The sequence below is a fragment of the Diabrotica virgifera genome, chromosome 1, assembly GCF_917563875.1.
Source record: "Diabrotica virgifera virgifera chromosome 1, PGI_DIABVI_V3a".
Taxonomy (NCBI): Eukaryota; Metazoa; Arthropoda; class Insecta; order Coleoptera; family Chrysomelidae; genus Diabrotica; species Diabrotica virgifera.
The window spans coordinates 246,814,902-246,842,799 of NC_065443.1; the positions used below are offsets into that span (position 1 = coordinate 246,814,902).

Here is a 27,898-nt window from a genome sequence, read left to right on the forward strand (position 1 = left end):
CAATCTGGACCTTTCACGTTATAGACACCTGTTATTTTACCAAACAGTTCCCCAAATTACCTGTTACTCCCACCACTAGTCCAGGACTGCAGGCTACTATGGTTATTTTAGCTTTACGACGGTAGATTAGCATTTAATGATAAAAGTAATTAAACTAGTACACAGGGCGTGGGGAACTGTTTGCGAGAAGTAAATAGATTAACTTTTTTCACCGTTACATGCGAAATGTATGTATGTGCTCCGAATAATCTACAAAAGTTTTGTAGATACATCGTTAAATCTGTGCACGGCCAAAGCCATACAGTGCATTTTGCGGTATTTGATGTGCAACTAAAGTGATTTTTCAACGTATTGTCTTGTTTCTACATAGAGATGGAAAATATACCTTCATTTCTCTGTGTAGCTATTACAGTTCATTGTAATTAATGTTATAATTATAAAAAGGCGCCATAAGCAACTCATAACTACGAACAAGCGTTAACAAGTTAAGCGTTGTTTTATCTTACAAATGTAGATGTTTAATCACAAATTAATCCCTTAATTTGTAATCTCACATTAATCTTAACTTCCTCTTTTTTATAGTTTCACCGTGTCTAATTGTGAAACATATCGATTAATAGTTTAATTGCCAGTTTATTCAACTTCCTGCAAATTGAGTGAATTTCCAAATAACCATAAAATCCTTTATAAAAGGTATATTTGTTAAAATCCCTATACAGGGCTATATCACCACATAACTAGTTTTCAATCGGTTGGCCAATCATCATCAGTGTTTGCTTGAATCTAACATGCTAACCACCAAAGTAAAAAATATTTGAGTAAAAACCCTTTACAATTAATCCGTCATAGGAACATAAAAAAAAGATGTGAATTTAAACATGGATGTTTCAAATATCCAATGTTTCATGCTCTAGGTACCATTGAGCTCACATTTGACTTGTTCACATCATGACTTTATGGTAGCAAGTAAACTTAACGCCATAAAGTCATGATTTGAACAAGTCAAATTCTAGCTCAATGGTACCTAGAGCATGAAACATTGGATATTTTAAACATCCATGTTTAAATTCACATCTTTTTTCTATGTTCCTTCTTCTAAAAGTGCCTATCTTCTAGAGATGTTGGCGACCACATTGACCCATCTTATTCTATTTACGGCAGCTCGAAATAGATCAGTTGACGTTAGACCAGTCCACTTCCTAAGATTGGCCAGCCAGGATATACGTCTACGTCCAGGGCCTCTCCTGCCCTCAATCTTGCCTTGTAGAATCAACTGCAGCAGTCGGTATTTTTCATTACGTATAATGTGGCCGAAGTAAGCCAATTTTCTGTTCTTTACGGTGTTAATTATTTCTTTGTCTTTTCCTAGCCTCTGGAGAATAGTTATATTAGTTGTGTGGTGTATATATGAGACCCTCAACATACGTCGGTAGCACCACATTTCAAACGCCTCTAACCGTTTTATGGCATCTTCTGTCAGGCTCCAGCTTTCAACTCCGTATAGGAGGACACTAAAGACGTAACATCTAAGAATTCTTATGCGTATATTGATACTTAAAGACAAGTTGCAGAGAATTTTCTTAAGACTGTTAAAAGAGCTTCTGGCTTTTTCAATACGAGTTTTTATTTCGTAGCTATGATCCCAAGTATCCTTAATGTTGCAGCCCAGGTAGCATATTTTCTGTACTCTCTCTAGAGGTGTATTGTTTACTGTAATTTGGGCGTTTATGTTGGTGTTTTTACTAATGATCATTATTTTTGTCTTCTTACAGTTTAGTTTTAGGCCGTATTTGTTACATGCTTCTACAACATTATCCATGATCCTTTGGAGCCCCTGCGCACTATCCGCCAGCAATACTGTATCGTCTGCATATCTAATATTATTTATAAGTTGTCCATTTACTGCAATACCATCTTCTGATTCGTCCAAGGCCTCTCTAAAGATGTTTTCAGAGTATATGTTAAATAATGTTGGTGACAGTATGCAACCCTGTCTGACTCCTTTTTCAACCGTGAAGATTTCGGACAGTTCATTTTCGAATCGAACTGTTGCCTTTTGTTGGAGATATAAGTTTGAAACGAGTCTTATATCCTTACCATCGAGTCCTGATGTTTTTAGGATATCGATTAGTTTTCCATGTGGGACTTTATCAAATGCCTTCTCGAAATCTATGAAACATGCATACACATAGCAATTGACATCCCTGGCTCTCTGTATTAGAACTTGCAAGCTGAAAAGTGCTTCCCTCGTTCCGAGTCCTGATCTGAATCCAAATTGAACTTCACTCAGCTGTTCTTCTAATTTGGTGTATATGCGCGAGTGAATGATAGTAAGGAGTACTTTAAGTACATGGCTCATCAAACTAATTAATCTATGTTCCTATGACGAATTAATTGTAAAGGGTTTTTACCCAAATATTTTTTACTTTGGTGGTTAGCATGTTAGGTTCAAGCAAACACTAATGATGATCGGTCAACCGATTGAAAACTAGTTATGTTGTGCCCTGTATAGGGATTTTAACAAATATACCTTTTATAAAGGATTTTATGGTTTTTTGTAATAAATGTACAGCCAACTACAGGAGAATTTTTTCCTCGTGAATTTCCAAACAGTGTTGAAATAATGTCATCGTTTAAATTGTATTTGTCAGCTTTCAAAGTACAAAGTTTTTGTTACTATGCTAGAGATATTAACCTTTGACCTTTGACATGAACTTTTGAGTGCAGTCTATATTCTAATTTTACCCAATCAACTAGTTATCATGGTGGATGCGTAGTTGATAGTTAGACTCGGATTTTTCGATATTCTCTGAGAAGAGAATGACTTCTTCTTAGTTTCGGCGGTGGAATGGGACTTAGAATGGGAAGCCAGTCGTTCGGTGTTGGTCGAATTGTACCTGAGATCATTCGCATTGTCTGGTTTAATTGGGTGTCAATAATCTTCGTGTATTTGCTATTGAGCCCTACCGAGGAAGCATATTCAGCCGCCGAGTATACGAAGGGAGCATATATAGCCGGGAGCGGATGATCTGAGTACGGAGGCTGAGGACCCCCATGTGGTGCCACACCGTGGCGCCCAAAATCCCGATAGCCAAAATCCCGACACGCCAGAATCCCGACAGGCCAAAATCCCGACATGCAACAATCCTCGCATAAGCAAAAATCCCGACCACTACATTTTGAATATTTATTGTTTCCTTTTCAAATGCAATACCAAATCATATTATAAAGTATTTAAATTGAAAAATTAATTACTTACTAATAAGTACGGGTACTAATTATTATGTATTTTAAAAGAAAAAATCATTAAACATTTCATTTTATAATATAAAAGGTATACTTACTGAAATGGAAGGTTGTAAGTTGTAAGTGACATGATAATATCTATTATATGTAAGTAAACTTGAATTCAGGATTTGATTATACATATTATATTATTGGACTTAGACAAGGCGAAGACGGCGGGTTCGTTGGAAAAAATATTCCCATGAGATTTTTTTGCATAATCACAGTCGTGAGACATCCCAGAATAATGTTCAGGAAGTCGCCCACGCGAAAAGTGGTCCAAATTTTTTTAACGATTTTTTTTTAATCAAATTGTAAAAATCAATATTTTCGTCAATGTTTTCGGCCCGGACAATTTTTTTTAGATATTATATATTAGGTCTCTTGTAATTTTTCTCTAAAGTTGATCGTGTTCGAGTTATAAGCAATTTAAAATTTGAAAAACGCGAAAATGGCCATTTTTAAGACTTAATAATGGTTAAAAATTATTATTATGAAAGTCAGAATGTGACTAAATCAAATTTAAAGCCCCCCTAAATGATCCTGAAGAAATTTGTGTCATTAATTTATTACTAAGCTGTTATTTTTAATTATTAATAATTAGCGGTAACATCTTATTGCGCAGCTGTAAATGTGACTGCGAGTGAGATGAGCCATTGGACTGCCTGAATGGCATCTCTTTCGCACTCATCATGGACGGCCGCCTAATACGTGCATGGCGCTCATTTTTAGTACTTAAAAATAACAGCTTAGTGATCAAATAATGACAAAAATTTCTTCAGGATCTTGTAAGGGGGGCTCTAAACTTTGATTTAGTCACTTTCTGACTTTCATAGTAATAACTTTTAACCGAGTTGTTAAGCCTTGAAAATCGCCATTTTTCGTTTTTTTTTTTCAATTTTAAAATGCTTTTACCTCGAAAACGATCAACTTTAGAGAAAAATTACAAGAGACCTTTTTTATCCAGAATGGTCCAAAAAACCTAAAAAAATTGTCCGGGCCGAAAATATTGATTTTTTGCAATTTGATAAAAACAATGGTTAAAACAAAAATGGGACCACTTTTCGCGTGGGCGACTTCTTGAATCTTATTCTGGACTGTCTCACGAATGTGATTATGCAAAAAAATCTCAGTCCCTGAGAACTTCTATAATATTTATTTTAATACGTTACAGGGGTGAAAAACTAAGAGAAAATTTAGTGTGATATTTAATTTAAAATATCTCATTCAAAATTAATTTTTTATTTATTGTAAGGGACTTTCGGCCCTCGGTAATAATATAGTCTTTCATTCTGCGTTTAAATTTTTCAAAAATATTTATTGGTTTTTTCAGGATTCGAAAAAAATGAACACAATGTCCGTGGTAATATTTCCAAATCTATCTTTGTCATACAACGCACTCAGTCGAATAGAATATTGTCAGCATACTGTCAGCCAGACAGTGACAATCAGTGACAATTTTATATATTTGACATGGCATCGGGAATATTTTGAGTTGTTGATTAAATAATATTGATATAGTGTATTTGATAAATAATTGATTTAAGACGTGAACAATAAAAAGTTATTTATGGTGTATTATTTGTGGAAGGTTCAAGCAGAGGATACATCAGGATAATATATTCTGTGATCCAAGTATTTTGTTGTTAAAGATGTTCAAAATTGTAAGCGTTGCGTAGTAACAATATATTATTAAAAAATCACTTTAACACTTTTCATCTTTTCTCGATTGAGTATTATTTTTGTACATATTATATTGTACATATAAATTATTACAATCACTGAATACATAGTTAGTGAAAAAATTATCACATTTATTAACTGAATTAATAATTTGCAATTAGAAAAATAACAGTTATCCAAGAACATTCAAAAGCCATCTCTTTAAGTTAATGATGACATTTTCAAGTAGTAGAATGACATTCTAGTAATGTTTACATATCCATACCAGTGTGAATTTTACTACACGTAATTTGCCGTGTAAAGACAGAAAAAGTAGGGATACCCGTAAAATATTTGCGAATTATGTACCGATGGCCTTAAAACTTAAAGTTCTGTCAAGAGTCACTCCATGATATTTTGGTGTTGAGTTATGAGTGAGTAGTGTGTTTTCAAAGTAAACGGAGAGTTTTTTGTTGGCTTGGGAATTATTCAGATGGAAACAGCACACTTCGGTTTTCTTTGCATTTGACCGTAGCCTCCATTTGCGAAAGTATTCGCCCATAACGGTAAGGTCATCCGTCAGTATTGTTTCTGTAACATCCATGTTATTATGTCTTGCTGCAATGGCCCAATCGTCAGCGCAGCCAAATTTCTGCGAAGTTGTCGTAGGTAGGTCCGCGATGTATAAATTAAACAGTAAGGGTGCCAAAACAGATCCCTGTGGCAGTCCATTGCTGAGCTTCATTTGAACACTTTTTAAGTTGAATGGATTTTTTCTACTATAATGTGTTAAGTATTGTTGGAATGAGAAGATTTCAGAGAATAAGTTTCAATTATAACCCAAAAAAACTTAAAAAGTTCAATTTTCGGACTTTGGCTGCCCTTAATTGACACAAAAAGAAGAATGTATGTAAGTAATTTATTTAATTCATAATACATTTTACTGCTGTCAGAAAAAAGAAAAACATCTTTTTCTATGGATTCTATACAGTGTGCAACTTCTCTCACTACTTACATACATTCAAAACGAACAATTTCTCAAGCAGTGTGAAAAGTCGGCCATTGCAGTGAGAAATATTTTTTCTCACGTATTCTCCGCCGGTTTCAATACATATGATCGTCGTTTCCATGGTAACATGCACAATACAAACACAATTAATGTTGTCAAATAAAACATGTTGAAGCAAAACTTACCAGGAATAACCTTTCGAGACTGTTCAAAAATAAACTGTTAATTAGAATTTTAAATAAATAACGTACATAAATTTTAAGAATATTAAATACCTACAGGTATATTTATTTTATTTCAATTTATGCATATAATATATCTAAAAGCACCTAAATTATTTAATTTTGAAATTTGAACTCTTGACAAAACCGCATCCATAGAAAAAGTACATTGTACAACACATGAGAAAATGATATATTTCTCCCCCGCTTGATTTGCGGCACTCGCCTCGTGCCTCGGCTCGCGCTCGCAAAAAAGCGCTCGTGAGAAATATGTATTTTTTCTCACTTGTTGTACAATATACTATTATTTAACAAATAAACATTGCATCTTGCTTAAATTAAATGTTCAAACCGCTAAATGAATAATGACACTACCGCCAGCTTACGAAATTGGAAGTAAACATCATGTGACACTTTTCCATGATAAATAATAATAAGGGCACGCCAGGTTTCCTCAACACGACTCTACCTTATCGGCAGAGTCTGCGAGAAGTGTACGGTAAATTGAAGCTGTAATTACAAAAAAAGAAATATCGCTCATTAAATGCAACAACGTCATATCTCAAAAAATTGAATTTTTGAGTTATGTGGTTTAACAGAAAGTAAATTGTATAAAGTTTACTTTGTTAGATCGATATATCTGTAACTTAACAATTAACTGAGAGATGGCGCCAAACAATTGTAGTATTTTTGCGACGAAGTCTAAATTTTTACCGCAAGAGTGTTTTATTTCAGTTGTGGTTTGTCAGTTGAAGTGGCACGTGCTTACGCTTTTGTTTAAAAGCGTGTTATTGTGTTTTATGAGGATATTGCACTAAAGGTAAGATCTTTTTTTTTGATAATATTTTATTTCAATAACGCATTATTTAGAATTAGTACTTTTTTCGCCAAAAAATGATAAACGTTTAGGTTTTAATAATTAAAAATATGACGCTACTGTTCTGAAAAAAACATTTGTTTGGTGTATTATTTTTTCTTAAGACTTTATTACAAAAAATTTAATATTTTTTTTGCTGGAGGTGTCTGAGTTTTTGTAAACAATATGACTTTATTGTTACAAAATATTATTTAAAAATTTAAAAGGAATAATATTTATTTAAGGTTAGGTCAATCTTTAAACACAACTTTTTTCTCCATTTGGGATTGCGACCAATTGATTAGGTACATTAAATTTTACTAATTTTTAAATTTAAAACCAAAAATAATTGCATATTATGTTTATTTGTCTAATACTTTTAATTTGATCTAATTTAAAAATATACTATTTTAGGCTTTCAACGTATAATAATAATGTCCTTTCGCCTAAAAAACATTCAGCAGCTTTTAAAGCAGCAGCAATCTACCAATGAGGATGCATCGACCGAACAGTATACGTCTGACTACACAGTTTCTGTTTTTGAATATGAAAATGGTACCCCAAAGAATATGCTCGACAATGATGAACAACAAAACAAACAAGAATATGAAACAAACGTTTCAGAGATGGACAATGAGTTTTTTTGTAAAAAATCAAGAATCTTCAAGTACACTAGGTAAGTATTTTTTTAGGGGCTGTTCCAGCTTTTAAAAAAATGTGAGGGGGCGCGGCGTTGCGGTTTAGAAATATTGGTGTTACAAGGAAATAGTACATTGTTTATCGGGTAGGAAAAGCTTAACATTCCTGGACGACTGTGAAGATTGCTAAGTCGAGGCGCAAGCCGAGACTTAGCAACACAGAGTCCAGGAATGTGGCTTTTCCTACGAGGTAAACATACTATTTTTCCGCAAATCGTTTAAAATTCGACAGATATTGATTGATTTAAAAAAAACGCGATAATTTTATACCCAAATAAATGGTGCTTTGAAATTTCTAATAAAATTACTTGGGTTACTATGGAAACGTATTGAGGTTGAATTGTCAAACTTGACGCTTATAAATTTAATTGCTGGTGTTCTCGAAAGTAAAATGATAAGTGATGATGAAATTTCCATTCCTGGGACTCCTCCAGAGCTGGTTGAGGCAGTGAATACTGCTTCATTAGAATTATTGCCAAAGAAATCAAGAGAAAAGTACGAAAATGCATACAGACGTTTTATGGATTATCGCATGAGTAAAAATACGAGTTCTTTCTCAGAAAATGTTGTAATGGCATACTTCCTAGACCTTTGTTTAAAGATGAAATCTTCAACATTATGGGCCAATTATTCAATGCTGAAGTCAACCCTTGCACTTAAACACAATGTAGATATATCTACATACTCAAAACTTCGTTCTTTATTGAAACGGCAAGCTCAAGGTTATAGGGCAAAGAAATCTAAGATTTTAACGAAGGAAGAAATTGAAAAATTTATCCAGGAAGCTCCAGATAAAGAAAATTTAATGATTAAGGTAATTTACAAGGTTTTAATAGCAATGTGTTTTCTATCATTTATGTAGAACACTAATAACTGTACGGAAATATCATTTCCTTACAGTAAAGAAATGACATTTCCTTACAGTAAGGAAGTCCTGACTTTTTCTTCAAGAAATTTTGACAGGAATGTCAAAATTTCCTGGCGATTTGCGGAAAAATATTTTTATAAAAAAATTAGTTCTGAAACATTAAAATAAAAAAAATATAGTTTGCCTACGTATTTTATGTTATAATATGGAAAAAACAGTATAGGATTTAATGGTGTATTTTACTTGACACCTAGGCACTCCCATATAAAATTAAAAAATACAAAAAAATTCAAAAATGGTATGATTTTGGAAGTTAATGATGTTTGAAAATAATTATTTTTTACAGATGATAAGAATATAGCTGTTCCGGAAGTTTCTAAGTCAACAAGTTCTTCATCATCTTCAAGCAGCTGTTGTAGTAGGCGTTCTAGTAGGTCTTCCAGTAGTAGAAGCTCTTCTTCGTCCTCTGAAGATTGTGAAGACATAATTAACGATCAGAACTATGTACCAAAGAGTGATGAAGAATCAGAACAGTGTGATAAAGAAAACCACGACGACGGTAATAATGAGCCTAATCAAACCTTATCAGCAAACCAAGACATTCCTATTCTTGTTACACCCCCAAAGAAAGGCAAGAAACGTCAACGGAATACTGTAAACTGGAAGAGAAATCTTACAAAAAAAATGAGAAATTGTGGTGAAGCCTACCAAACTCATTCAAAAAACAAAAAGATGAGACAAAAAGACAAGTAAGGTATCCGTGCAAAGATTGTAAACTCAAGTGTCCATCTAAATTTACCGAAGAGGAGAGAATACAGATTTTTTCAAGCTATTGGTCACTCGGTAAAGTTCAAAAACAGAGAGAGTATATTAACAAACTGTTGGTACCAGTTGTACCCCAATATCGGTATATTCGTGTCGGAGGTACAAGAAAACCCAGAGACAAAAACAACGCATACTATTTTGTAAAAGAAGGTAAGTAGATTCGAGTTTGCAAAGTATTTTTTGCAAATACTTTGGACATAACTGATCGCATAATAAGAACTGTGCAAGAAAAACGGAATAAAGTTTTAGACGTCCTCCTTGAATCGGACAAACGTAGAAGACACGGAAACCAGAAATCGCTAAATCCAGAAATTCGGGAAGATATTAGACAGCACATAACATCAATCCCAAGAATTGAAAGTTATTACTCGCGCCAATACATCCCGAATATTTATTGATGGTAGCCGTTCATTGGCAGATATTCATAGAGACTATATTGAAATCTGTAAACAAAGAAATATACCTTTTGCAAGTTACGCAATTTTCCATGAAGTGTTTGTCAAAGAATTTAATATTTCTTTCTTTACACCCAAGAAAGACCTTTGCGAAACATGCGCATTTTCATTAAAATGTCCAAGCCAAAATATTTTATTAATGTTTCTTGAACAGTATTTTTATTTGTAGTTTTCTTATTTTGTAACGTCTTGTTTTTAACAAGTTGACATATTAAAATTATTTGCCAAAAACTGTATTTAAATAATGACAAGATCATCATATTTTAATTTGTACCTCTTTTACAAAGGCATTTAACTGACAATAACGTCACAAAATGGAACATTTTTTAATAATTTGATCTTATTAACCCTTAAAATTAAAAAACTCTTTTTTTTTCAATTGATTCTTAGACAAAACAATCACATTGTCTAATGGTTTTAAGCATTTTTTTTTTCAATAAATTAAAAATTTTTTTAGCAGCATCCAAAACTTAAAATTGAATTTTCTCTAAAGTTAGTTTTTTGAAATATGACATTGTTGTATTTAGTGAGCGATATGTATGTCTTTGTACTCACTTTATAACGCTCAAAAAATTACGGGATCTGGATTTCAATGCATATTTTTTTTATAATTCTCGTATCAAAGTTACGCGTGAAGTTAGTCGTATTGATGACAGTTGAGAAAACGTGGGCGACCCAAATAATAATACGTTCACGTCGAATGTCAGAGCATAACCTCAAATGTGTCATTATTCTCGAATAAAAATATTCATTTTGCCGCCAAATGAATACTGACACTACCGCCATCTTTCGAAATTGGTAGTAGATGTCTATGTGACTTTTTCCTGGTAAAACTATAGGATTTTTGGAGTCAATTTAACAAGATAACTGGAATTATGCATTTTTTCGAGTTGTGTCACTTTTCTTCCTGACGAACGATATACAGAATGGGAATTCAAATGCCTACTGTATTAAAACGTAGAATTTTCCAACTAATCGTCTCTCTTACAGTTTCATTATTATATTTCCATGTTTAACCCTAGTGGTAAAAATTTTAATTCTTTAATCGCGTAATTTAGATTTACAGCATTTATAAAATATTGGGCCAGGAACCGAAGCTTTTCACCTCACAATTTTTACAGAATGGATCGATTTGCTTGAAAATTTGAGAATAAGTAATGGATAGTCCAAGGATCAAAATCTATATGATTCAGAAATGCGCTTTTAGCACGGGGGTGGTTGCCACCCCATCTCGGGGGTGGAATTTTTTTATTATATTTTGACTGCAAAAGTTGATGAAAACATTCATTCTAAGCAAAAAATGTTCTATACATTTTTTTGATAAAATTAATAGTTTTCGATTTATTCGCTATCGATTTTTCGATATACTCATTTACGATTCACTCAATTTTTGTCGTAGAAAAATTTTTTTTTCAAACCAAGTTCTTGGGAAAAAAAACCTACAATTTTATATTGAAACATTTTTTCGTATCTTTGATGCTAATGTTTCTATTCTGAAGAAAATTCTTTTTACCAAACTACAAAAATTCGTTATTCGCTTTTAACTCCAGTTTTTTAAAAACTAATCATTCAAGCCAATTAAACTTCCAGAATCTATTAATAATACATAAATAAATAAGAATGAATAAGGCCAATGACTAAAAACATCGCTAACTTACATTATTATGCTTCCAACTGGATTTCTCCTTTTTTTTTCAAAAAAATATATTGATTTTTTAACCGTAACTTTTTTATTTTATATCTTAGAAAGTTAAAAAAAATAATTTTGTAGGTTTGTACAAGGTCTATAAGCCTATTAATATTAAATCTTTTTAAAATCCTCAGTCGCAAAAAGAGGTGATTTTGAAAGGGTTGGTAAAGGTGGTTTTCGCATGTTATTACAAGTTTTAATTGTCAAGAGCTCACTCAATGTTTGCCGTAAAAAAATAAGGACTGAGATTCTTTTCATTATAAGTCACTTAATTTTTGAGCTAGAGACTTTTTTTTGATTTCTGGAGATGGATATTTTTGAGTACTTTAAATTAGTTTGAACAAGTTGTCCTCGAAAAATGCGTAGTTTTCCCGTCTTTTGACTTTGAAACTACAATATTTAGCATTTGACGAAGAAGAGCCAACATATAATAAAGTATAGCTCGAATACTATTGGTCTTAAAGAAAATTAAAAAAAAACAGTTTTGTTTATTTTTTCAAAAGGTACGTTTTTGTTAATAAAGTAAAGTTGTTTTCATAATACGAAAACTTTTGGAGTTATTAGCAGAAAACTGATTAAAAACATTGATTTTTTCGATATGAAACTAACACTTTCGATAGCGAATAAATCGAAAACTATAAATTTTATCAAAAAATCGTTTTTTGTTTAGACTGAACATTTTTACTAACTTTTGCGATTAAAATATAATAAAAAGTTTCCACCCGCGAGATGGGGTGGCAGCCACCCCCATGGTAAAAGCGCCTGTCGGCATCATATAGATTTTGATCCATGGACTATCCACTACTTATTTTCAAATTGTCAAGCAAATCGATCCATTCTGTAAAAATTGTTGTTCAAAAAACAAATTTGTGTAGTTCCCCATTATGATTATGTTATAAGTTATCCGAACATGGCTGGAATTGGTCGGCTTTCAAGTAATTTTCGTAAATATGAAACTAATACATCTCCCGAATGCTGTTAGGCACTTGATTGCTGTTTATTTATTTAGGTACAATCATGGAACAATAGACGATGCTACAGGACATTAACAGAACTGATCTGTGGGTAATTGGGATTGTGAATGCTAATATTAACTCGATAATGTTTGTTTTCTATTACATATTATATTACAACCTGTATGCCATAATAAAATAAAGGTAGAGACCCATCTTACTAGATATAGGTCAAAATTATGGAATAAATTCATTTTTTCGTAGATGGGCCATTTTGGAAATAATTTTCGAAACAGTTCTATTTATTTTGGAATTACGATTCTTTTGCATATTATATCATACTAGTGACGTCATCCATCTGAGCGTGATGACGTAATCACGCCTATTCTTAAAATCCCATAAGTGCTTATAAACTTTTTGTTTTTGGATTGCGTATTATATTTTTTTCTATTGGCCTAATTAAATCGTTCGATGGGCTAGGTGGCCCAAGGCGAAGTGTTATATTTTGACGAGAGAAGATCATCCATTGGTGAGAGATATTTTTCACTCCCCGTGTGGAGCGAAATAATTAGGTAGTAATATTGGGCTTGTCTCCCAATATTATTAATTTCCAGTTTTTTAAGATGGAAAACATCTTTATATTTAATGATCAAATGTTCCTTTGGCAGTAGAGTAGTGTAGTGATGCCGTCAATAAAAATAATACGAGGCTAATCAAAAGTAAAGAATAATTTAGTGCAGAATGGGTAATTTTTAGTTACAGTGGGCCTAGCCAAACAAACCGACAAAACTGCTTGTAGGTTTTTTATCTTGTTTTTAATGAAACAAATTAATAACTATGCTGAATATTTCAAGATATGTACATGCGGAAAACTCCTGTTATCATTCATTTTTTTTACATGTCCCCAGTACAGTGCAGTGTTAGTATTTTTTAAGGGGTACCACATTATTTTCTCTTAGTAGTTCTGATGTCGAACTCTCTCCAACTCTATCGATTACCTTTTGAAAATCAATGAAGCAGACATATATGTCCTGATTCATTTCTAAACATATTTGTGCGAGTACATTAAAAACGAAAACTGCTTCTCTCAATTTCTAGTATCCTGAGCTCTTCTGAATGCTAACTGGGGATCAACTATATCTTCTTCCGTTGTTAGTATAATCTGTCGTGTATTATTTTGGGGAATATCACAATATCAGACAGGACCCAGGGGAGTTTTCTGTATTGGGAATATTACGTCGCAATATTACGTGCATGTGTTTGGTACCGTTGAGGAAATGGATAGGAACCATTCTGGATACTCCTGTTATGTATATCTTGTTGAGTGCTTGTTCTAGACACATTGAGAAGGAATTATGGTCGTACAAAACATGTTGGAACAAGGTAATGGAAGAGGAAGAGGACGCGAATCTCCAAAAGTTGATAATTGATTTAGGTCGTATCAATAGACTCCCTCTTTAGCGAAGCTAATCTAGGAGGAAGAAGACAGTAAGAAAACGGTTAGGACGTCCACGAATGCGATGGAGAGATAACATATGGTCAGATTTAATAACAATGGAGTTACCCACTGACCCAACTATCATGGACGACCGTTCGAGATGGAAGCGAGTTCTGCAGTCAGCCAAGACCAGTGATGTGGGAGGGAGGGGATGCGGCATACGGTGAAGTAGATGAGCTCTAGAGCTTCACGATATTCGATAAAAATATCGATATTGTATTGATATCGTATCGAAAATCAATAAGATACCGATACAATACATACCTTAGCAATATTAATGTCGATACGATACTCATTATCTGAAATCAATACAATACTCTTGTATTGTCGATACGCTTGCCTCGATATCATTGAGTATATCGATATCGAAAAAAAGGTCTATTATACAGTTAAAATATTATAAGTGTTATAAGACGCACAAGCGCGTATGCTCTCCCTTAGTGCGAGAGAGAAGGACGATGAACTCAATAACGGCCGGTTTCACAAAGTAAAGTTAACTTGTGGTTAAGAGATAACCAGAGGTTACCCCAAAATATGCGTTTTAGTTTCAGATCAACAGCGAAGTATGGTTAACTCACAGAATTTTTAACCAGAGGTTGGAGTGGGTTACCCTTATGGGTATACCCAGAAGGGTAAAAATTATGAAACTGAAACGCATAATTTGGGGTAATTTTGAGGTTATCTCTTAACCACAAGTTTACTTTACTTTGTGAAACCGGCCGTAAGTCAATAAATTTCGATATTTTATTTTTAAAATTATCAGATAAAATTGATGTTTTTAAAAATTGAAAAAATGAACTACTCTTAATCTTTAAGACCTGGACCAGATACAAATATTTTATTATGGTGGAAATCATGTATTAGTATTTTCCCCGTTTTATCTCGATTGGCTAGGGATATTTTGTGTGTCCAAAAGACGTCCGTACCAGTCGAGCGGCATTTTCCTGAAGCAGCGCTAGTTCTAAAGAATAAAAGATGCTCTTTAAAAGATGAAAGTATCAAAGAACTCATTTGTGTGAAGGGATGGATGAAGAGCTCTTAAAGGATAATATTTGGGAGGTTACAATGTAATTTATCCTATTTCTTGTATATTTTAAAAAATTTTATGTCTATATTTTATCGAGTATTGTATCGATGTCTTTAAATGATGATAAAGATGCTCTTTAAAAGATAAAAGTATCAAAGAACTCATTTGTGTGAAGTGTGAAGAGATGGATGAAGAGCTCTTAAAGGATAATATTTGGGAGGTTACAATGTAATTTATCCTATTTCTTGTATATTTAAAAAAAAAATTCTATATTTTATCGAGCATTGTATCGATGTCGTATCGAAATCAATATCAATACGATATTTTTATAAGAAAGTATGTATTGCCGATATCGATACACGATACGATACTTAGTTGGCATAACCAATACAATACTCAATATTTAAAAAGTATCGATATTGTATCGTATCGGAAAGCTCTAATGGGCTCGGTTTCACTCGCAAAAACGCTCCTTCCAATATGGCGGAACAACTCTTTGGTAATATATATTCTGCTCTATATAAAATATACAAATTATATAATTATATTATATTATATAAATATATAAATAATTAATAATTTTAATAACTAATTAATAACATATTCCATATATAACATATAAAAACCTGCCCGTCGCCACATTGGATGTAGCACAAAAGTGTCAAATCAAGTGGTTCCATTTAGTAAATACAAAATCATCCCTTATGTCATATCCCCCCTCTCTCATATCACTAGCCAAGACCCTTCCCGGGTTGTAGTGCTACGAGAAGAAGAAGATTTAGGTCGTTACTGAATATACAACGTTCAAACATATCATTTTGCACTAATTACTACTTTAATTCTATAACTGATTTTATCAAAAAGACAAATTTTTCTTAATCGTTTGATATGGTAGGATTATGTAGGAAAAATACGTCCCTGACATTAATAAACATTCAGACCACCATTACTCCAATTGTTCTTTACAACATTGCTTAATCTGCCCATCCAGTTCCAGCTGAATTGCGGACATAAATACTATAATCAAAACTCGAAATTGATATGACTCATTCCATTATTCCAGAATAACGAGGCACGCTCGTTTAGTTAAAAATACACAACACAACAACTAATGAAGTAATTAGTAAATGTGCAGCTGAGAGGATTTGATATTGTGTTACCCCGTTTTTTGTCGGTAGTGATTTTTATTTTTGGGCTTTATCTAGTAGTCCAGGCTGTATCTTCGCCCCCGTTAGATAAATTATTCCGATTCGATTTTTTTGCACAAACTTACTCAAAAAGAGGTCCTAATGACAAATCACAAGATGCCACGCGGTACAGTGGTCGAAAAATTGTTAAACAATTTTTGTTAACAAATTCACAAAAATAATTTTTTCACTTCGAACAATTTTTTTTTAGATCGTGTGGGTCATTCTGGGCAAAAAAAGTCTGTTGTGATTTTTCTCTAAAATTGATTTTTGTCGAGTTTACGCGATTTAAAATTTAAAAAACGCGAAAATAGCTATTTTCAACGCTTAATAACTCGGTCAAAACTTATTATTATGAAAGTCAGGAAGTGACCAAATCAATAAGGACACAAATTTCTTCAGGATCTTGTAGGGGGGACTGTAAACTTTGATTTGGTCCCTTCCTCTCTTTCATAATAATAATTTTTAACCTAGTCATTAAGGCTTGCAAATAGCTATTTTCGCGTTTTCAAATTTTAAATCGCGTATAATTCGACAATCCATTTTAGAGAAAAATCACAAGAGACCTTTTTGACTCCGAATGACCCAAATGATTTGTCCTAAGGGAAAAAATTGTTTTTGTGAATGTGTGTGTGTGAAAAGATGGCTTGGATGCAGGTCCGTTAGTCACAGATTTTGATTTTATTTTTACCTTAATTTATTAGTTAACTTAGTAGATATTCTATTCTAATTGGAAAATACACTTGTGTTTGTCGTAAATTGTAAAATAATTGGTCTATATATCTCCCGTTAATTTTGAAAATATGATTCAAATCTCTAATCGAAACATTATCACAAAAGCAAACTGATGAATGAACTATTCCTAATTTGTGCAGATGTGCCTAATATTTTTCGTGTCCAGTTTTTAATCCTGACGATAGTAGAAAATATCTCGCTTTGGCAGGTTATACTTAAATATACAGGGTGTTTGGTAAATAATGGCCCATACCTTAGATTTAGATTCCTGAGATTAAAATAGGTCGATTTAAGCTAACTTACGTTAGTACGAAAGTTGATAATAACAGAAATACAGGGTGTCAAAGTTAAACTTTTAGTTTATTTATTCTTGAATATTTCCTGACAGGCATAAGCTAACAACACGAAATTTGGCAAGCGGGGGTTTTCTGGGACGAGAAATCTAAATTCTACCCCAAAAATGATGTATTACCCAGAGGGCGCCACATACGTCTTTCAGCGCTTTTTTAATACGTTCAATTTTTTATCCCCCACTCTACATACTTTTTGAATCAAAATTTTTATTCCCTTAATATTTTTACTTGAAAAAGATATATACTACATTAATATAACAAGATAATGGTTTGCATAATATCATTGTAGTTACACCCGAAAAATAAACTTAAAGCCATAATAATTTCCAAAAATGTCTCGCAAATTTCTTCTAATGAAATTTGCGATGCAATGCAATAATATAAATATGAGAACTTGCACAATTATTATGGTTTAACTTTATTTTTCGGATGTAACTAACTACAATGATATTATGGTACAAAACGGTTAAGTTTAGCGAGATGAATGTAGTATATCTTTTTTAAGTAAAAATGGTAAGAGAATAAAAAATTTTGATTCAAAAAGTATGTAGAGTGGGGGATAAAAAAATTGAACGTATTAAATGAGCGCTGAAAGACGTATGCGGCGCCCTCTGGGCAGTACATCATTTTTGGTGACGAATTTAGATTTCTCGTCCCAAAAAACCCCCGCTTACAAAATTTCGTGTTGTTAGCTCATGCCTGTCAAGAAATATTTAAGAATAAATAAAATAAAAGTTTAACTTTGGCCTGTATTTCGGTTATTATCAACTTTCGTACTAAGGCAATTTAGCCTTAATCGACCTATTTTAATCTAAGGTTAAGCTATGGACCATTCTTTACCAAACACCCTGTATATTCAGATGGCGAAGGAAGCTCTGGATGTAAAGAAAAATATAAATTTTTTGACATACTTGAAATATTTTTCGATTATTTTTTCCATATTTTATTTATTCTAGCTTTGACGTCATTTGTTGCATCTGTCGATAAGATCTGAGTTAGGATCTCACCTTTTTTTATTGCATCTTTGGCCAACCATTCCACTTTCTCATTACGCAGTATACCGGCAGGCGCTTTTGGTGAATTTGTTTAAAAAAATTGTTTAAAAAATTTTCTGGATTCTGGATTTGTTATAAGGACCACTTTTTGAGTAAGTTAGGGCAAAAAAATCGAATCAGAATAATTTACCTAACGGGGGCGACCATACAGCCTGGCCTATATTGTGTTAGCTCGTTTTTTGTCGGTAGTGATTTTTATTTTTGGGGTTTATCTACAGCCATATCTCTTTGACGTGGATGAATTGAAATATATATATTTTAGTCGATTCGAATATGTTGATTTTAGCTCTGATTTAATATTTACTCAAAAAACACAATTCAATCATCGGTAGTCTGTTCAAGAAAAATATGATAATCGAATTCAAGATTAGTAATACAACGCTCGACAAAAAACCCACGCACCTTCATATTATTCATTCATTCATTCATTCATTGTAAAATTAATATCGAATACGATAACATTGCTTTTTTAGTCCCTTCGATTATTTTTCCATGAAAGTCACCAAATCGTTTGTATGAATTTTTGAGGAATATCAGAAATTTATATTACCCTTTGATTTAATTTAATCTTCTTCAAGCGCCATCTCCGCGACGGAGGTCGGCAATCATCGTAGCTATTCGGACTTTAGAGACGGCTGCTCTGAAAAGTTCATTTGATGTACATCCGTACCATTCTCTGGGGTTGCGCAGCCATGATATTCTACGTCTCCATATGCTTCTTTTTCCTTGGATTTTTCCCTGCATAATGAGTTGGAGCAAGCTGTATCTCTACATGTGTAATATGTCCGAGATATTCCAATTTTCTGGTTTTGATTGTATGTATTTGAGGGGGCCAGACGTAAAAGGGTTTAAGTGCAGTTTTGATAGTTCTGAGATAATCAGCTTCAAAGTTGTTTGAGTTTTATAAATTCTACGAGTCGTTAAACTAAAATATATCTAGTGTACAATGTACTATAACATGATAAAAATATAAGGGTATATTATTACTCTTACTGTATTCTTCCTTTTTTTCAACTATTAAAAAAATGTACTTGAATCGGTACATGGTGTTGATAAATGTTACTGGTAAAACGGTTCAAGTGCAGATGTTTACTACATAATATTACTAATCATTTTTATCCCAGCTGTTATCCATAGTGTAACTACAACTGGCACGTTGCATAATACTCAATTAGTATTCAAAATTGGTCACAAATCTAATATTTATTTACTTGAAATTAATCCTGTATTAACATGTGTTTACGCATTACAGAATACTAAAAAAAGTTTAGTGGTAAAATGATTCAAGCGCACTTAACCCGTTTATTACTATTTGTTTTTACAGAATACTAAAAATAGTTTTGTTGTAAAATGGTTCAAGCACACGTTAAATCTATTTACTACCAAAGCAAACTGCAATAATTGTTTTCAGTGAACTAAATGTAATGGTGATAGATGACGACTGTAGGGCGAAATATGCTTAAATCATTTTACCACCAAGTTATAATACCATTTAAGTATGCGAATCTGTATTTAGGGTAAAATTTAAAAAAAAGTGCACTTAAACCCTTTTACTTCTAACCCCCTCATTTATGACTTCCATTTCTTTATTCATCTTTCTCAGAACCTCTTTGTGACGTGTGCTGTCATGATATTTTCAGAAATCTTCTATACACCCACAACTCGAATGATTCCAGTTTTTTCATTGATGCCGCATGTCCAAGCTTCCATTCCGTAAAATAAAGTCGAGAAAACATAGCCCTTAGCCAACCTTACTCTTAGCTCTAAATTCAGATCTCTTGTGTAGAGCACTTTTCTCATTTTGGTAAAATTAGCTCTAGCCTTTTCTATTCTAGTTTTAATCTCATGGAAGTAATCATTTGTGGAGTTGATCATCGTTCCAAGATACTATACATATTGGTTTACTCGTTCGACATTGGTTCCGTTTGTGACGAGATTCTCGTTATTTCTTTGCGTTTTAGATATTCTCATAAATTTTGTCTTCTTGATGTTCATTGTTAGACCGTATGCTTTTTTATATACACCGCTATATACCAGTCTCTGGTGAACAGAATATTAGTCTGGGCTGATTATCGGAGAATAGGGTATTTTTGGGAAAAGTTATTTACCAGCAATTTTATTGCTGGAATCGAAGCTTATGATTATATATATTAATAATATAGGTATGCAAAGTCCGCAGATAGTGTGCTACTTTTTTTATTAACAAAATGACGCCCCCAAATCGTGTTTTTTTCAATTTTTGCTCATAACTCCGAATATTTTAACTCTACACCAAAAACACCCTAATAAAAATTCACCGAAATTAAATTCTGCATATAAACATGTTTTTCCCGATCTGCTCCGACGAAAATTTTCCTCGGAAAATGCGGGTTTTCCCAACAAAATCTTTAAATTTCAAATAAAGTTTTAGATAAGAAATTATCTACCAATAGTTAAATAACTCGGTGACATAAAAGTTTTCTTGGTTTAGATTATAGTTTCAGAAGCCAGTGAAAATTAAACGAATATTTTAGCAACAATTCAATTGTTAATTAATAATTTACGGTCGCAATAATAACCAAAATAATTATGATACACTGTTCAAACTTTGAAATCTTATAAATATAAGATGCCTATTTAATATTTTGTCAACAAAATATAAATTTTTAATTTTTTTGAATAATCTTTAAATGTTTAAAAAAATAGTTATAAACAAATTAACGTTTCTCAGAAAGTTTTTATTATATTCTAATTTTAAAAAATAGGTAAAACGCGTATTTCAAAGATCTTGAAAATGAATTCTTTAAAACTTTTTTGCAACCATTTTCAAAAAAGTTATGAAATAGCAAAGTAAACATACGATTACTATGCTGTTTATAATTTTTTTTAATTCTTTCAAAGCGTAAAAGTGAGTTTAAAGTACAAGCTAATTACTTACAAAAAATATCGATTATTAGTTTAATGGTTACATTTTAATTTAAGATTATAAATATTTTCTTTTGTAATTTACACGCGCGAAAGCAGACTAATACAGTACCGTAGCTAATAACATTTTCACTCGAAGCGACAACCGCCCGCGACGTACGGTAGTTAATAAATAAAATTAAGCTTCGGCTCTGTATCAAGCCTGTTTTCGCGCTAAAAATTACAAAAAAAACATTTTTAATCTTTGATTAATATATAACCATTGAACTAATGTTTGATATTTTTTGAGAGTAATTAGTTTGTACCATAAACTCATTTTTAAGCTTTGAAACAATAGGGATGTTCACAAAAAATTAAAAAGTCATTTCAAACATGTAAAACGATTAAGAAACACCCTAGGAATAATTGTCCAAAATTTCAAAAAAATTGAAAAAGCCTTTCTATAAAAAATCTTTATTAGAAATCTAGCATTATTTTAAATTTCAAGAACGCTTCTCTATTGGCCTGACGTCACTAGTTGCATACCCCAAGCGCGCGCCATTCTCATAGTGTTACTGTTTACCTGTTTCGACGTTTCAGGTCATTTTATTTTGTTCTCTTCTTGTTTTATCAGGGTTAAAGTGGAGTTTTATAGCGAATTTGTTTAGTTTAAAGTGGATAGACTGTTTGTAAGGACATATTTTGGGTTTTACAAAAATAAACAAATAAAATGGAAGAAGGTTTTCAGAAAGCCGATTCGTATAAACTACCGACTGTAGTGTAGATGTAACGATGGTGTATGATTTATTGGCATCTTGTAAAAAAATAAATCTACCACAGCTTTACTGAGTGTATATTCCATATAATTTTCCATGTCTTCTTTAAGCTAAAAAAATAAATGCTTAATACTCCACAAAAAAAAAGTAGAGAAAGTTGTATGCATGCATTGTACGCATGCATATTGTATACATACATTGGCTGGTTATTACTTTACCTTGGTTAGGTGTTTTTAAGTTTTTAAGTCATGAGTGTCTTTTCTTCCGGGTCCGCGTTTGCTCTCTATTTTACCTTGCGTTATCAGTTGGAGTATACGATATTTATCATGCCTCATGATATATGACCGAAATATTTAAGATTTCGTTTCTTAATTGTAAAAGAGATTTCTTTTTGTTTTCCCATTCGACGCAATACCTGTACGTTGGTATGGGTCGCCCAGGATACTTTGAGGATATGTGGGTACACCCACATCTCGAATGCCTCTAGCTTTTTCTTAATGTTTCCATTATTGTCCAGGCCTCTGCGCCATATAGCAAGACCGGAAATAATAACATTTTAGCAGCCGCATTTTTAGTGGGAGAGATATTATGTCGCAATGGGTGAAAATATTTTATTTAATTATCTAGATCTTATTTCGGTTGTTTCATATTTCGAGTTGACAACTGTTCCAAGGTAAAAAATATTTTTGAACTTAGGTATTATACATTTTCATTTCAACCAATCTTTTCACTAAATTATTAATGATTTTAATATAATATAAAGTCATACCTACATCCACATGTAGTTATTTCAAGGTTTACTTTTACTGTATGTATTATTAGAATCCCGTTTTTAGGAATATCCCAGTTTAAGGAATACAAATTTGAGGCCCCGAAACTTTTTCATTTACTCTTTAAGGGGGTAGGTGCAAAATCTTGGTCCAATGCTATTTAAATTCATTCATTTTTTTCGAATCCTGAGAAAACTAATAATAAGTATTTTTGAAAAATGTAAATGCAGAAAGAACAATTACATTATTACCAAGGGCCGAAAGTCTCATGAAAACTTCTATAATGTTTATTTTATTAAGTTAGTTCTTTAAGTTAGTTATTTTAAGTTCTAGCTGCAACAAACCATTTATTTTTCTGTTTTAAATTGGCTGGAACGGTAATAAAAATCTTGTCAGAACTGTTTTTTGATGTATTTACACACCCAGGAACAAAACACAACTTATTTGGCTTTATTTTTAATAATTAAATACGTAAAAAACTGCGCACATTCAAATACACTGAGTAAATAATTATACAAAACTAGTCGTCGATCAAAGACGTTACGACTGCTGACGTCACAGACCGTAGCCTCGCTGCAGGGTACCGTTTTTCTAGCCTCCAAGAAAATCAACATTATGAACTCATTTATCTTAAAAAATATACATTTTTAAACAGTTTTATGATTGTTACGTTTTTATATACCTTGTAATCTATTAAATTTAACTATATTTAAAAATTAGTGAACATCCCTATTAAAACAAATTATAAAAAACGGAGTAATCGTATGTTTACTTTGCTGTTTCATAACTTTTTTGCAAATGGTTGGAAAAAAATATTAAAGCATTCGTTTTCAAGACCTTTGAAATACGCATTTTAATCATTTTTTTAAATTATAATATAATAAAAAATTTCTGAGAAATGTTAATTTGTTTATAACTATTTTTGTTAAACATTTAAAGATTATGCAAAAAAATGAAAAATTTATATTTTGTCGACAAAATATTAAATAGGCATCACATCTTTATAATATTTCTAAGTTTAATCAATGTTTCATGATTATTTTAGTTGTTATTGCGACTGTAAATTGTTAATTAACAATTGAATTGTTGCTAACATATTTGTTTAATTTTCACCGTCTTCTGCAGTTATAATCTATACCAAGAAAGCTTTTATTTCACCAAGTTATTTAATTATTGATACATAATTACTTGCCCAAAAAATTTGTTTGAAAATTCGAGATTTTGTTGGGAAAACCCACATTTTCCGAGGAAAATTTTCGTCGGAGCAAATCGGGAAAAACATGCCTCTATGTAGAATTAAATTGGGGTGAATTTTTATTTTAGTGTTTTTGGTGTAAAGATAAATCTTCGGAGTTATAGACCAATAATTGAAAACAACACGATTTGGGGGCGCCATTTTGTTAATAAAAAAAGTAGCACACTATCTGCGGACTTTGCATAGCTATATTATTAATATATAGGATCATAATATTCGATTCCAGCAATAAAATTGCTGGTAAATAACCTTTCTTTGTACTTTACTAATTAGACCAGCGTATTATAACTATTTTTTTTTCAAAATTTAAAGATTATGCAAAAAAACGAAAAATTTATATTTTGTCGATAAAATATTAAATAAGCATCTCATCTTTATAATCTTTATAAGTTTGATCAACGTATCATGATTATTTTGGTTATTATTGGGATCGTAAATTGTTAATTAACAATTGAATTGTTGCTAAAATATTCGTTTAATTTTCACCGGCTTCTGGAATTACAATCTATACCAAGAAAGCTTTGATCTCACTAAGTTATTTAATTATTGATTAATAATTACTTACCTAAAACTGTATTTGAAAATTAGAGATTTTGTTGGGAAAACCCGCATTTTCCGAGGAAAATTTTCGTCGGAGCAAATCGGGAAAAACATATCTCTATGCAGAATTTAATTGCGGTGAATTTTTATTTGAGTGTTTTTGGTGTAAAGTTAAAATCTTTGGAGTTATAGAGCAAAAATTGAAAAAAACACGATTTTCGGGCGCCATTTTGTTTATAAAAAAAGTAGCACACTATCTGCGGACTTTGCATACCTATATTATTAATATATAGGATCTTATAATTCGATTCCAGCAATAAAATTGCTGGTAAATAACTTTTCCATGAATTTTGCTAATTAGCCCAGAGTATATCTCTCTCTAATTTAATATACAAGTTTAAAAAAAAGAAGAGAAGTTTATCTGATTACTATGGCTGTTTTCATTATTATTAATGTTTTAATAAGCGTAACCTTTTTTTAATAAAGGTCACCAACTGATATAATGCGAAAGCGATAGAAAAAGAAGTTCACTTAACTTTTTGAAAATAAAAGGAGAAAGTTTAGAAACCTTAGTTCTTTAACAACAAGTTACGGTTCTGAAAACCAAAAATGTAAAAGTTATGGAAGTTGCAACTGTTGATTAAGTTGCAACTGTTGATTAAGTGTTGTTAATACAGTCGTTTCTTTCTTCAATCCTGACCCCCCGGAGGGAGTGTATTGGTAGATGTGATGTGTATTGTCCATCTCCAAAGATCTCTGGTTATTTCTTTTAACTCATGCATAGGTCTTTTGCAAATTTCTGTAATTTAATCGATTTATCTTGTTGGGGATCTTCCTAGTGATCTTAGGCCTTCCATCTTTCCTTGTATAATGAGTCTTTCCATGTTTCCTGTGTTTGCTCTCATAACATGTCCAAAGTATTTTAATTGTTGGAGATGGACTTTACTGGAGAGTCGTTGGCTAACCTTTAGTTCTCTTAAAATTGAATTATTTGTCCTACGGTCGGTCCAAGGAATTCGTAGCATTCGTCTCAGAATATTTCAGTGGCGTCTATCTTTCTTCTTTCCGGTTGTCTCAGGTTCCAATATTCACATCCGAAAGTCAGTATTGGGAATATTAAGCAGTTGATCAACCTCATCTTTAACGCTGTTGAAATTTGACAGTCCTTCCATATTATGGTCATTTTTGCTGTGGCAACTTTTGCTAGGTCACATCTACATTTAATCTCTTCATGTAATGACTCTGTGCTTGTGATCAATTATCCCAGATATAAGTATGAGCTCACAATCGCAAACTGGTCAATTGTGGTTGTGTGGATGATTGTTATTTAGTCTATCCACTATCATGATCTTTGTCTTTGATATGTTTAATTGAACACCAAACATTTGACTCGTAGTCGTCAATACTCTATACTCTGTAAATAAATAACAAATCAGTTCGGTGGAAATAGTGCACACAGTTACATAAGTTTTATATAACCGTATCTTTCTTTCTCGTTGTAATGGATTTATCAAATTGTTTAAATTTAATATTTAATTAGGGGACTTAAATACATCAGTACAAAACAAAAACAATTTAGCTCAATAAATGGTTGAAAGCAAGTAAGCATTAAACAAATAAAATATTTATTTCAAAAAATAGTTGAAATGCAATTAAAAATGAAACAGATATAATAAGCAGACTTTTACAACTCTCCAACATACACTTAGGTGCAAAATTAAATAGTACATACTTAAGGCCATGGGCACATAATTCGCAAATATTTTACGGCTATCCCTACCTTTTCTGTCTTTACATGACAAATTACGTGTAGTAAAATTCACACTGGTATGACAAATATTACTAGAATATCATTCTACTTGACAATGTCATAACTAACTTAAAGATATGGCTTTTGAATGTTCTTGGATAACTGTTCTTTTTTGTATAATTGCAAATTATTAATTCAGTTAATAAATGTGATAATTTTTTCACTAACTTTGTAATCAGTGATTGTAATAATTTATATGTACCTACAACAAAAACTAATACTCGATCGAGAAAAGAGGAAAAGTGTTAAAGTGATTTTTTAATAATATATTGTTACTGTGGAACGCTTACAATTTTGAACATCTCTAACAACAAAATACTTGGATCACAGAATATATCTTAATGAATGTACTCTCTGCTTCTATCTTCCATAAATAATACACAATAAATAACTTTTTATAAAGTTCACGTCTTAAATCAATTATTTATCAGATACACTATATATCAATATTATTTAATCAACAACTCAAAATATTCCCGATTCATGTCAAATATTTAAAATTGTCACTGATTGTCAGTGTCTGACTGACAATATGCTGACAATATTATATTCGACTGAGTGCGTTGTATGACAAAGACAGATTTGGAAAATATTACCACGGACATTTTGTTCATTTTTTTCGAATCCTGAAAAAACCAATAAATATTTTTGAAAAATCTAAACGCAGAATGAAACACTAAATTATTACCGAGGGCCGAAAGTCCCTTAGATTAAATAAAAAGTTTATTTTAAATGAGATATTTGAAATTAAATATCACACTAAATTTTCTCTTAGTTTTTACCCCTGTAACTTATTAAAATAAACATTATAGAAGTTGTCAGGGACTTTCGGCCCTCACCAATAACGTAATCTTTCATTCTGCGTTTAAATTTTTCAAAAATACTTATTGGTTTTCTCAGGATTCGAAAAAAATGAATCCCCATTTGAATAGCATTGCAGCCGAAAATACGTACCCATCCTCTTAATACATCAAACTTCCCGCATTAAAGTTGTACACAATCATTTCATGTAAATTTTTGTTTTGTCATTTTCTGTTAACAAAAAAAAAAGTATAGTCTAAAACAGTCTTTAAATAGGACTATTTATCACCCTCTTGGGGAATATTTGCGAAAAAAGGCAACGTTGCTTCAATTTGGCCTATGAAAAACAAACACCATTTTGAATGTGATATGTCCTATCGAATGTCTCTTTTAATCTACTTATAAGTGGCTGTGAACATTGTGCGGACTATTTTAATATAAGCACTGTAAATCTTCTTCTTCTTCTTCTAGTGGCGCTACAACACTTTGTGAGTCTTGGGCTGCTTAACAATGTTCTTCCATTCTGCCCTGTCGGATACTTTTCTTCGCCACTGCCTGATGTTCATGGTTTTAAGATCCTCCTCTACGTCGTCTATCCATCTTTTACGGGGCCTTCCTCTTGTTCTATTTCTTTGGTGCTTCCATCTCTGGATTACTTTTACAGCTCGATTATCTCGCATTCTTTC

General features: G+C 32.1%; 1 protein-coding gene across 1 annotated transcript in view; it reads left to right on the plus strand.

Moving 5' to 3' along the window:
* LOC114345850 (fat-like cadherin-related tumor suppressor homolog) overlaps nt 1-27,898 on the plus strand; it is a 179,328-nt gene that overhangs the window by 106,220 nt on the left and 45,210 nt on the right. The window contains exons 3-4 of the mRNA XM_050663286.1: nt 7,448-7,678; nt 8,946-9,348. Coding sequence (XP_050519243.1) covers nt 7,448-7,678; nt 8,946-9,348 — 634 coding nt within the window. The remainder of the gene's footprint in view (nt 1-7,447; nt 7,679-8,945; nt 9,349-27,898) is intronic.